The sequence below is a fragment of the Ursus americanus genome, chromosome 31 (assembly GCF_024610735.1).
Source record: "Ursus americanus isolate L20-20 chromosome 31, mUrsAme1.1.p, whole genome shotgun sequence".
Taxonomy (NCBI): Eukaryota; Metazoa; Chordata; class Mammalia; order Carnivora; family Ursidae; genus Ursus; species Ursus americanus.
Genome location: NC_142157.1, coordinates 17,776,767 through 17,788,641, shown reverse-complemented (window position 1 = coordinate 17,788,641; position 11,875 = coordinate 17,776,767). Strand labels below are relative to the sequence as shown.

The 11,875-nt window shown below is 49.5% G+C and overlaps 1 protein-coding gene across 2 annotated transcripts in view; it reads right to left on the bottom strand.

The window, feature by feature from the left end:
- Positions 1-3,436: 3,436 nt before the first annotated feature.
- The window catches only part of DNAJC1 (DnaJ heat shock protein family (Hsp40) member C1), a 208,207-nt gene continuing 199,768 nt past the window's right edge, over positions 3,437-11,875 (bottom strand). For both annotated transcript variants that reach the window (XM_045787267.2, XM_045787258.2), the window contains 3 exons: positions 8,055-8,103; positions 6,199-6,656; positions 3,437-3,619 (listed from right to left, as the gene is read on the bottom strand). In XM_045787267.2, coding sequence (XP_045643223.1) covers positions 3,551-3,619; positions 6,199-6,656; positions 8,055-8,103 — 576 coding nt within the window. In that variant the 3' untranslated portion in view covers positions 3,437-3,550. The remainder of the gene's footprint in view (positions 3,620-6,198; positions 6,657-8,054; positions 8,104-11,875) is intronic.

The window sequence follows — 11,875 nt, the reverse complement described above, 5'->3', positions numbered from 1 at the left end:
GAGCAGGGAATTTGAAGACACACCCATGAGAAAACCCAGTGGCTGCAATGTTCCAATCAAAAACGATCATCCCCTCGTGGGGCTGGGCTGTCTAGCCCAGCATACGACGGGACTGATCAGATGAGAGGCTTGTGTAGGACTTCTAGATGGTTCCCATACCAGCGCCATAGAAGCAGCAGATTCCCTGTTGTAAATCCACGCCGTGTGGTCCGTCGTGCTTTCACCAGTAAAGCTGGGTAAGGCACAGCTGAGAAGGAGCTGCGCTCCGCCTGTGCCACGCGACACCTCCAGACCCCGTGGGCTGCGCGGCGCCACCGGCCGTGGACAGGAGAGCTGGCCGCAGGGCCGGACCTGGTCAGCCAGCTGGGGTTCTGTGAGAAGTCAGACGTGTGAGCGGGCGCTAGAAATCGGAGCTCTAAACTGTCTAGAGAAATGGAAGCGGGGAGATTTTTGTTCCAGTGGAGAAAGTAAACCTGAATCACTAAAGGATAAAAGACCTGTCCTCCCAGAAGAGGAGGGCAAAGGCCCCAAAGCCGTGGCTCCACTGCGGGCCCCAGCTGGCTGTGCGGGGGGGCCGGTGAGACTTGGGGGGCCAGGCGGCAGGATGGCATCAGGAGAGCATGCGCCCGCCGCCACCCAGGGCTTCCCAAATGCAGCAGAAATGGTCAGTGTTGCTGTTTGTTCTCTGCTGGGGTCTGACTGGGGTGTGGACCTCGAAGAATCGAAACCAAATCCTGAGCCTCAAGCCTTGTCTCCACGCTCCCTGCCCGGCCCCCCACCCCTGCCTCCTTCCAAACCCCAAGCATCCAAGACAACTTTCCTGACTCAGTTCCTACTCCTTGCTCACTGCCCTTGACCCAAAATTTAGATGTGGCTCTTTTGACTCTAAAGCTCTGGCCTTTCCTTAGACCGTCTGCGAGGGCGAGGCAGGGACCGGGCCAGGCTGCCACGGGTGTGGAGGCCTCCTTCATGTGAGGCCACTCACTGACTCGATCACATCTGAGTTCTCGGGGCAGGAAATGAGCATTGAGAGGCTGAAGGGAGGCTGGTCCAGGCCCCAGTTCATGAGCAGCAGGGCTGGGGCCTGAAACTGGTTGGAGGCCACGTCTGCGGTGTTTCTCTGTCCGTGGGCCATGTCAGGATAAATATGACAGCAGAGGCTGTAAAGAGGCTTTTTTTTTTTGGGGGGTGAGAGGCCCTTGGGGACACCTAGTGAAATATGCAGACTCCCTCCCTGAAGATGACACAACTGGAACAGGAGATTTTGCCAGGGTCGCAGGTGCCTGGGGGGGTACCCCAGTGAGCTGGGGCTCCCCAGGCGAGGAACTGGGGCAGGCAGGAGGTGAGGCGCAGGGGGCCCCATCGGGCCCATCGGCCCTGTCATGCGTCAGCGGCCTCTTAAAAGGACGCTAACAGCAAGGCTGGATGGTCAGACAGATGAAGAGAGCTTACTGTTTTCCACATGCCCCGCATGATGTTAAAGGTTTTGCGCAGATTATCTCGCTTTATCGTCCTAACAACGCGGCAGCTGTCATTATTTCCTATTTCTCCAGTCGAGGAAGGGAGACAAAGAGGTAAACCAAGGCGCCTGATGTCACAGAGCTTGGCCTTGGAGCTCCAGTCGCTAAGGCTGCCCCTGGTGGCTCTGGAAAGGGGAGCTGGGCCTGGAGAAGGGGGCTGCCAGTGGGCCTGGCCGTGGGTGCTTGATGCCCCCCGTGATCGGTGTAGCAACTTCCTCTTGGAAGCTCCTTTGTTTTCTTGGCCATGACCTTGCTCACACTGAACCCCACAGGTCTCTGGAGTGTGGCTGAACTCTGGGAACCCCTGGCCCACCTACTTCAACAAAAATTGGCGGCTCCCAGAATCCCCTGAGGAAAGGGCCCCTTTCTGAATTTTTTTTTTTTTTAAAGAACTTGGTAGGCAGAATAGTCACAGGTAGAAAGCTGTGCTAGAGCCTTGTCTTCTTAAGTCTAGAAAAGATGAGGCTGGTAGGCAAATCAGGGAATCGTATCCTCGATTGTACTGCATTGGGCATCTTTGGGCTCCTGTGGGGCTCTCCCCAAGCTGGAAGCCCAGAACTCTTGTAATGCAGTTTGGGGGTACATGGGACAGGAACCCAGTGCAAAGTACGGCAGGTAAAAAGGGTATTCGAATGGAAGGAGGCTCGCAGAATCCCAGAAGGTCACAAGCCAGACCACCAAGTGGCACGAAAGACAGGCCTGGAGCTGGACTCAGAGGCGAGGGGGTCCCGGGGCCAGAACGAAGCCACAACAACGGCGTGCTCGCCACTGTTTCTCTCCGTCTCATTTTTCTCCCTCGCACCCCGGAATGAATGGGGAGGCGGCCGTGGCCGCAGCAGGTGCACAGGGACAGCCCTGTGGCTTCAGGAGAAGACTCTGGGGGATCAGCTGTTGGCTCTGGTTCGCCGGCAGAAGGGGTGGCCCGGCTGGGACAGGACGGCCTGACGACACCGGCGCCCTGCCCCCCTCCCGGCCCGTCCGCCCCCGACCCGGGACACAGCCGGGGGCTGCTGGCCAGCCGGGCTCTCCCTCTCTCCCTGCACGGGGCTGGACGGAGCTGCGGCCAGACGACGGGGGGTGGGGGGGGGACCAGGGCAGCGTGGGGCCCGCCGCCCACAGCGTCCTCGGGGAGCTGCGCCGGAGCTGAGCGCTGAGGGCAAGGCCTCCGCGGGCGTCCGCGCTTCCACAGCCCGTGGTGGCCGCTGGTGACCCTTCCCCACGAAACTAACCTCGTTTCCGTCCCCGGAGGAAAGCGAGCTCTTCAATATACTCGATCCCGTCCCCTCCCTCGCACGTGCCCTGGCGACCCTCCCGGCTTTCACGGTGAGGCAGCTTGCCCTCCGCAGACGCCCGCCAGCCCTGAGCACGTGACGGGGATTTAGAAAGGCGCCGACGGTGACGGGGAGGAGTCGCGGGCGGGACAGGCTAGCACCCCGGTGCGGACAGCGCGACGCCGCTGCCTCCAGGCCGGCCCTGCTCATCCTCGGCGGGCTCGCGTCGTCGCGGACGCATCTCCGCCGAACCACCCGAACGGCGGAGTGCGGGACCTTCGTCACCCTCTGTCTTCGTTCCTGTGCACGGCCTCTTTTCTAGACAGACCGAACTGCTTCAGACAGCCTCCCCCAGCTCTGAGCACCTGCGTCCCCCGGCCCTGAGCCCCGCAAGCGCTGAGCTCCTCGCTCAGAGACACAGTAGCTCTAATCCTCACACGTCCGTTCCCGCCCGTGTTCCTTCAGAATCCTGCATGTGCCGACTGTCAGCACTGCTGACTTCGTGTGCGGGGACGTAAACTGGGCCACGAGGAGAAAAGCGAAGCTGTTAATCACCCAGATCCTTTCTCTCCTTTAACACAGTCTTTGTTTAAACAATATAGCACAACACTTAAAAATTTTTTTTAAATTTTTTTTTTTTTTTTTTTTACTAAGGCACATGACGTTTAGAAATACTGAGGTACAAAATGCAAATTTCTGCATAAGACTTTTAAAATAATCATTTTGGAAAATGAAGGTGAACATCATCTTCCAGAATATTCAGCTTTTAGCTTGTTTTTTCTTTTGGACCAGTTCAACCAGCAACTTGTATCTAGCGATACAGTCTTCCTGTGGGAAGAGAGAGAGAGAGGTGAGACGTTATTTCCACAGGTCAGTGGGCGTCGTGGGCTGAGCCCGCTGCGGCCTGCCGGCGGCCCCTGCGTCAGTGCGGCCCTGGCGTCTGCTCGCCGGCACCGAGCTGCGTGCGACTGGCTGGCTGGGTCCGGCTGCTCACCGGCGGGCCAGGCCACGCAGGCGCCAGGAGAAGGGCGCCTGCCCGGGGTGGGGTGTGAGCGACCGCGCAGAGGGGCCCCGGGCCGCTGTGTGTGAGGTGCACCATTGTTACCATGACTGTGATTGCCACTTGCTCATGATAATGATCCTTCTTAATATTTCACTGTATCATCACATGGCCCTTCAGAGGAACCAAAAAACTTGAGGCCAGGCATTTATCATTCTCATTTGGGTTTGCCTCTCCTTAAAGGGGAGGCTGGGACCTTCCTATGGTGGCCCCGTTACCCTCCTAGGACCACGGCAGGGAGGGTGCCAGACTCTTCCTCCTGCTCTCCTGGCCCCACCCAGATCCTCTGGCCTGTCGCTGCAGAGCTACCGGCTTCAGATCCCAGCTGCCTGTAGCTGTCAAGGGGTGAGGATCCGGGGCCTACGCAGAGCTGGGGTGATGCTGGGGAGGGGCCTCGTTACAATCCTGTTTGTCACAAGGTATTTTCCAGAATCCGTTTCTGTTTCTGTTCACCTCAGTGGCACTGGCAGCCTTCACTAACTTGAGGTCTTCAGTGAAACAATTTCTGCTCCATGGCAGATGCTTTTATCAGCCATGGACAGAGCGTGGATGTTATTTTCTTCCTATGATTCTAGCTTAGGAGTGGTACGAGGGCTTCTTCTCCTAGTGCCTTTTCTGGTTCCCCAGAGACTACTTGTATAGGGTCTTTGGAAATATCAGCCTTTTCCTCTAGCTCTGCTGCCCACTGGTGCAGCCTGGTGCATGACACCAGTGCAGCCCCAACATTTCCCCGGAGGACAGCCCGACCCGAGCTCCAGCAGCAGGCCTGCCCCTGAGTCCGACCGGGAATGCGCCTCAGGCAAACACTCTTCCTTCAGGCCCAGCGTTCCCAGTGGCTTGCAGGCCACTTACAGGGAGTCACTCCGCAGCAGGCGAGCCAGCAGGCCACCTCTCCTGGAACTGGTTCTAATGTCAAGGCTTAAGGGGAACACTTGCAGGACAATAAAAGTGCTGCTTATTTCTGGTTCAAACAGGAGGGTTTCCAAACCCTGAGGCAATGGGTTTCTGAATATTCTAACCTTAGGAATCCGCAGTTCCAGCTCCTTCATTTTAAGCCAATGGCAATTCATCACACATGTAGATGCCTGTGTCCTGACAGATGCTAGAGAAATTCAGGGAAAATAATTACTTCTGGCAAACCAGTTGGAGAGGCTGGGAGAATCTGTGTTTCTCAAATAGATCAACTGCTAATGGTTTATTTTTCTCCCCGGGAATTCTCAACTTCATCATTTTCAAGTAGGTGATAGATAACTAGACCTGTACACACGGGGACATTCATGGCCACGAGCTAGATTTTCCAACATAGAATTTCAATTAAAAAAAAAATAAGAATGTAAATGAACATCAATGTGCCCAGAGGCTACTGAGTGATAGAGGCACAGAAGGCAGAGGAGACTGGTTCTTTTGATTTCTCAGAGTTCCTGGTGCCTCAGACTGAGAGGAGGGCGACAAGGAAAGAAACCCAGGAGACAGTGTGCCTTTCAGGAAAGGCCTGAACGAGAAGGGTCACACCATGAGCTCCACAGCCCCGAACTGGCAGACAGTAGGCAAAGACTGGGGTGAGGCTGGCTCTCCCGGGGGCACCCCACCCGCCCACCTGTCTGAGGTTTTGTTTGAAAACTGTCTGCAGGTGTATTTAAGCAGATCCTAAGAGCTGTAAACAGGGAAAAGAGTTAAGTATAAACGGTCAGGGCTCCAGGGTGGGCTGAATCCTATGTCATCCTTGCCCGGACCCACACCCCTGCCTCCAGAGTCTCAGGTCAGCCCAGGGTGGCTGCGGAGTCCAGAGTGACGTGCACTGCAGGCCCGATGACCACGACGCCACGGTCACCTACCACACATACGCTCTCGGGTGAAGGCTCGCGTTGCAGAGTGAGAGGGAAACACCTCCCGACTCTGGTTACAGGGAGCCTCTACCCGCGAGGGAGGGCCTGCCGGCCTGCCACAGCCACCCCCGCTCCATGGCGGAGGGTGAGGGTGTGGCCCAGCCATCCTGTGCTGCTTTCAAACTGCCAGACTGGGGCGAATGCTCCAGAAGGTTGGCACACTTGCTGTGAGTGAAATTTATGTTCTCTACAGGGAATTTTCCCTGAGAAAAACCAACTGATCTGTAGAATGGTTACCTTAGGATCTTGACCTCATTTATACACGCTAATCAATCCGGGGCACAGATTCACCATGCTGTCAGGAGAACTACACTGGAAGACCACTGGTAGATAAGATCGCATGGGCAGCTGGAGGTACGAGGGTAAGAATAAGGTGCAGAATGACGGGAAGCTGGCCGCAGCCACGTCAGTGGTGTTCTGAAACCAGTGCAGAGGCCTCTTTCTTCCCCCACCTCACCCACCTTACTCTTAGATGGGACACATTTGGCTATTTTGTCCCAGCGGTCAGAGGATCCCTTTGGGTACTGCTGTAATGCTAATTCCAGAAGTTTCTGTTGACTCTGAGTCCATGGCTCCTCGGCAGCACGAGTTCTGTCTTTCTTCTGGCTCTCCTCATCACTGGATTCCTTTTGTTCTGATATATCAAAGTCCTTCTGCCTCTTCCCTCTGAACTTCTCCTCTGGCTCCACCTTTGCTGTGGCCTCAGGCGGCTTGGCTGGCCTTCGCCTCCGTGGCCGGCTCCCCGGGACCACTGCCTCCTGCTCCTCATCGTCGTCCTCCTGCTCGTCCTCCTCGTCGTCCTCCCCGGGCTGCTTTGCGTCTTCTCGCTGGGTGATGATGTCATCTGGCAAGGCCGTGGTGGCCTTGGTGGGCCTGGAATTCTGAGCTGTGGATTTGAGTTCAGAGAGTCTGACCATTCCTGTGAGGAAGGACATATCACACAGACGGAAAGGTGGGTCAGGTCAGGTGACAAGAGTAACAGCACTGCCCCCAGCACAGCAGACAGGGTGGTAAGGCCTTCTGCGTATATTATTTTACTTAATTTCCACACTATTCTAGAAAGATAGGTATCATTGTCCTAATCTACAGATGACCAAAATCAGACTCAGAAAGCAGCAGAGGTGGGATTTGAACCCAGTTCTGCCTGGACCAAGTTTCTGTCCTTTCCAACACTTTGAGGGACAGTGGGTTATGTACAGAGTCAGGGTGTGACCAAAGAATGCAAAGAGCTCTTTGAGAAGGAATAACCTGCCACTTTTTAGGTAAGGAAGGATGTCCTTGACCATCCAGAATTGTTATTAATTCCATTAGCAAAGCTAAAATGAATTTGTCAAGCCTTGTGCTGTGCTCACAACTGCAGGTGAGCCACCGACTCTGTGGGACCCGCTCTCCGCCCAAAGCTGCTCCTGGTGCTGCTGTGCCGCCATGTTGGACAGTAAAGGGCAAACAGACTGTCTCCCAGCCACGGTGGCATCTCAGAGATACTACAGAATGTTCAACTACATAGCTCTTATTCTTTTCACACTTTTTACCGTCCCCCCGCCAATGCTCTAGTAAGATCCGCATCTGTGCAACAGTCTACACCGCACCGTGTTTTCAAGAATACATTCTTAGAGAGTGTCTTGGAGGCAGGCTTCTTTGCCATAGCCTCTCATTGCCTGTTTCAGCCTCTGTGCCAACAAATAACTGTGTCAGTGGAAAAGGAATCTAGAAATGCCCTCTTTCCTGAAGCTTGCAGAGCCCTGGGGATGACTTTCTGGGTTTGCTCACCTGCATTGCTCTCTTTGGGACCTGTATTTAAGTGAAGTTGGAAGGTGTTAGGAAGTACTTTCTTCCAGGATCCAAGCAAACAGCACAGAGACTCTAGCAAAATTCCAGGCTGGAGGAAACATACTTTGAGAAACATAGATTCCTGGGAAAGCTGCTTGTCTATTCTGAGAGGCTGTCCTGTGTGGATGGTGGTGACGAGGTGGACAGTGTGGGGAAAGCACACAGTGCATGTGTGGGGTGTGCAGAGTGGCTTTCCCCTGTATGCCCCCGCCACCCAAAGTAGCCATGTACAAGGCTTTTATAGTTTTTTAAACTTATTAAATCCATCTTAGCCCCCAGTGTGTGTGTGTGTGGGGGGGCTGGATTGTTTTGTTGGTGCCTCTGATTTGACCCCATTTAGGGATATGACCAGTAGAGTTCATTGGCCAAAACCACTAAACCTGTATTTATACTCTAAATACACTGTATTTAGAGTAGTTATTATAAAAGGGGATTTACTTTGAAGAAATCGCTTTAGATTAGTGGGATGAAGTAGGAGCTAACTCACCTGGGGAGCAGGTAACTGAATCCTTCAGTTGCTTGGCTTTGGTTGTCACCTGTACCAAAGTATAAAAGCAAAGAAAACCTTACTTTCCATATGTCTCTTGTAGGTCAAATCACCTATTTCACATAAGGTCCATGTGAATGAAATGGGTTTATGGAATCTTAGGCCTGGAAGGACCCTCAGTCATCCATCCACTCATTTAGCCAACAAGGAAATTGAAGCCCAGAAAGATTAAATGGCTGGGTCCAAAATAGCCATGTGATCGGTAGCAGAGTCAGAACAGGAACTTGATCACCTGAAACTTCTAGTTCAACACCGGTTGCACTATACTAGGCTGCTTTTCAAAATATACTATACAAACAAGTCATGTTTCTTAGTTAGGATTTGCTGACAGAATATCTTTCTTCATCGGAGAATGTTATGCCAATGAGTATTATAAACAGTACTCCTAACTAATGTTAGAACATAAACATCTGTCTTTTCTTTGCACTCAGGAAACCACAAGAACGTAGAAGACAGACACTAGAGGCAGAATCTCTTGGTGGAGTAGGGCAGTTAGACCCAAGACCCATGGGACCTTTACATACATGAGTGTGGAGCCACAGAAATAATTTTGTTCAGTGGCAATTATTTCTTTTTTCTCTATACAAATGGCATCACATCTTCTGTCTCATTCTATACCTTGCTTTTTTCATTTAACAATGTCTTGAAGATCTACATATGGATTTCCTTTAATTAAATTGAGATAAAATCTACATACAGTTAAATGTACAGATTTTTAATGTACAATGCAATCAATTTTAACCAAAAAAAGGACCTATGTAACCATTCTAATTCTAATCAAATTATAGAATATTCCTATTATCCCAGAAAGTTCTCTTGTGCCCCTAATTTAATCTCTACTCTCCCGCTGACAACCACTGTTCTGACTTCTGTTATACATATTTTAAAATAAAGGGTCATAATTAATTCAAAAAAATTAAAAATAGTTAATCGCTCAATGAATTTATCAATTAAGCCATCCTTTCCCTACTTATTTGAAATGGTGACTTTATGAAATGTTCCACTGTATACACGCACTGTTTTTCTATACTTCGTATTCTATCCCATTAATGCATGCATATTCTTGAGCCAATGTTTCACTGCTTTAATGAAATTTGAAAGTAAAACCTCAGAAAGCATGATCGTTAAGAACTCAAGGAGACTTATCTTGGTCCCACCTCTTATTAGCTGGGTAACCTTGAGCAATTTCTAATCCTTTCTCTGTGTCATGCATTACCCTCTGTAATATGTGGATAATACTAGTAATACCATTTGCCTATTAGGTTCTAAATTTGAAATAAGCTCTTAGCATGATACCGAGCAGATATGAAAGGCTCAGTAAATACTACCTATTATAGTTGACATGGATCATTTGTTTTTCATTCATACAAAGGACAGAATTAGAGAAAATATTTAAAGCTGCTTAGAAACACTCTTCAATTTTATTCCCCACCTTCCTCATTCTTTCCAGATGACCTTGTTTCTTATTTATTGTAAGAAAAAAGGAAGTTCTCCAACATGAGCCTCCTTGCATTCCAACTTTCCCGTCTCAATTGCATCACCATATATCATTCTTATCTTTTATTCCAATTCAAAGAAAGAAATTATCTTCCTTCCTCTTGAATTTTCACAGAACTATGCTCCACCTATGAATTTGCTTTGCTTTCATCTTCAGCTTCTTCCTGTCCATCAGATATGTCCCATAATTCTTCCCACTGAGCTCAGGTGGCCTGCATTCTAAAAGATGATCTTCCTTTAAGCTGTCTTTTCTACTCCACTTGGCTTTCTCTTTATCCAAATGTTCCTTCACTGCCTACTGCCCCCCAACCCCAAATATAATGCTCCCCACCACTCTGTCTTGCCATTCATGTGTCCTTTCCATTTTCTCCTTTGGTATCTCATACCACTGTTCAATATTACTTTAGAAAAGGAATGCTTAACCTGTACCTCTGGCCCTGACCTCTACCTGGGAACAGCAGTGTCACAGAAATTGACCATATAGCAACAACGGATCATCAGATCGAAAAGGACTTCATCTACGTAACAATAAGCTTTCTTTGTCCCGAGCATTGTTCTAAGATACCTGTCTGTACACATACTCCCCACAGCAGTCATATTAGGTAGGTATACAATTATTATCCCCATTTTACAGACTCTGAGGCCCAGGGGGCATATATAACATGTCCAAGATTAAAAGGCTAATGAGTAGCTGAGCCCAGGCAAGTTGGGTTCTAAAATCTTTGCTCTCAATCACTATAATATACCGCCTTTGGAATCCAAATCTCTTATTTTATAGATGAAGAAATGGGCCGTCTTCTCTTTTTGCTATGCTACATGGCTCCTCTCTTTAGCTGCCACTAAATCTCTTATTTAGAGGTCTCCTAGTTCCTCAAACTAAACTCATCAACTTCTCTGCTTTCACTTCCTTTTCTTGATAGTGCTATCTATCATCCCAGTCACTTAGGCTCACAACCTAACAGTCAGGTTCTGGACTTTTCTCTTGCTCCCCAGCCAGCTGCCACAAGCTCTGCAATGTTAACCCCATCTGTTCCCTTCTCTCAGAGTGTCACCTCCCGTGTTAGTTCTTCATTCTCACTTGACTGAACCACTAGAACAGTCGTCTAACTGGACTCCTACTTACTAATAATTTTTATAGAGTAACACCCTTAAGACAGAGTTCTGATCAGATTCCTTTCATGGCTCATCACTGATTGTACACTGTTTAATTCTTTTTTAAAAAAAGATTTAAGAGAGAGGGAGCACACAAGTGGGGTGGGGGGAGGGGCAGAGGGAGAGGGAGGAACAGACTCCCTGCTCAGCAGGGATTCCCAACATGGGGCTCAATCCTAGGACCCTGAGATCGTGACCTGGGCTGAAGGCAAACGCTTGACCGACTGAGCCACCCAGGTGCCCCTTAATTCTTAACCTGACACGCAAGGAGACCCACAATTTGATCTATTCTCTTTCTTGTAGATGGCTTTTCTTTGAGCAGAACTGAATAATTAACGCTTCCCCAGATAGTCAGAAATTCCCTACCCTGTACTTTTGCTTATCGTTAACATTGCCTGAAATGGTTTTCCTCTTAACAAACCTCTTAAATATCTGTCTAGAGCCAAACCATCCTTCAAGGTACTCTCAAGTGTGACTTTCTTCTCGACGACTTCCTTGATGTTCACTACCAGGGTTTACCAATTCTGGTGACAATCCTCTTCTCTCCCAATTTCTTTTGTGTTTTCTAAGATTTAGTTTTTTTATATTACCATACAATAAAATTATCTTTTTCTTTTTTATCACATAGTTCTATGAATTTTAACTCCCTTAGAGATTCAACTACCACCACATATAGGATGTGAAATAGTTTTTTTTTAATTGCATCTCATTTTCTTGTTTAATAATTATTTTGGAGATTTTTGCAGAGTAGTACACAAAGATCTCCCTTGTTTTTTTTTTTTAAAATAGCTGAACTGAGGGTCATCTGAATGGCTCAGTTGGTTAAGCGTCTGCCTTTGGCTCAGGTCATGATCCCTGAGTCCTGGGATCGAGCCGTGTCAGGATCCCTGCTCAGCAGGGAGTCTGCTTCTCCCTCTCCCTCTGCACCCTCCCCACTCATGCTCTCTCTCGCTCACTCTCCCCCAAATAATTAAATAAAATCTTAAAAAAATAGCTTAACTGAAATATATTCATATACCATCCAATTCACCCACTTAAAATGTAAATTCAGTGGTTTTTAGTACACTGTTATGTACAACCATCATCATGGCCAACTTTAGAACATTTTCATC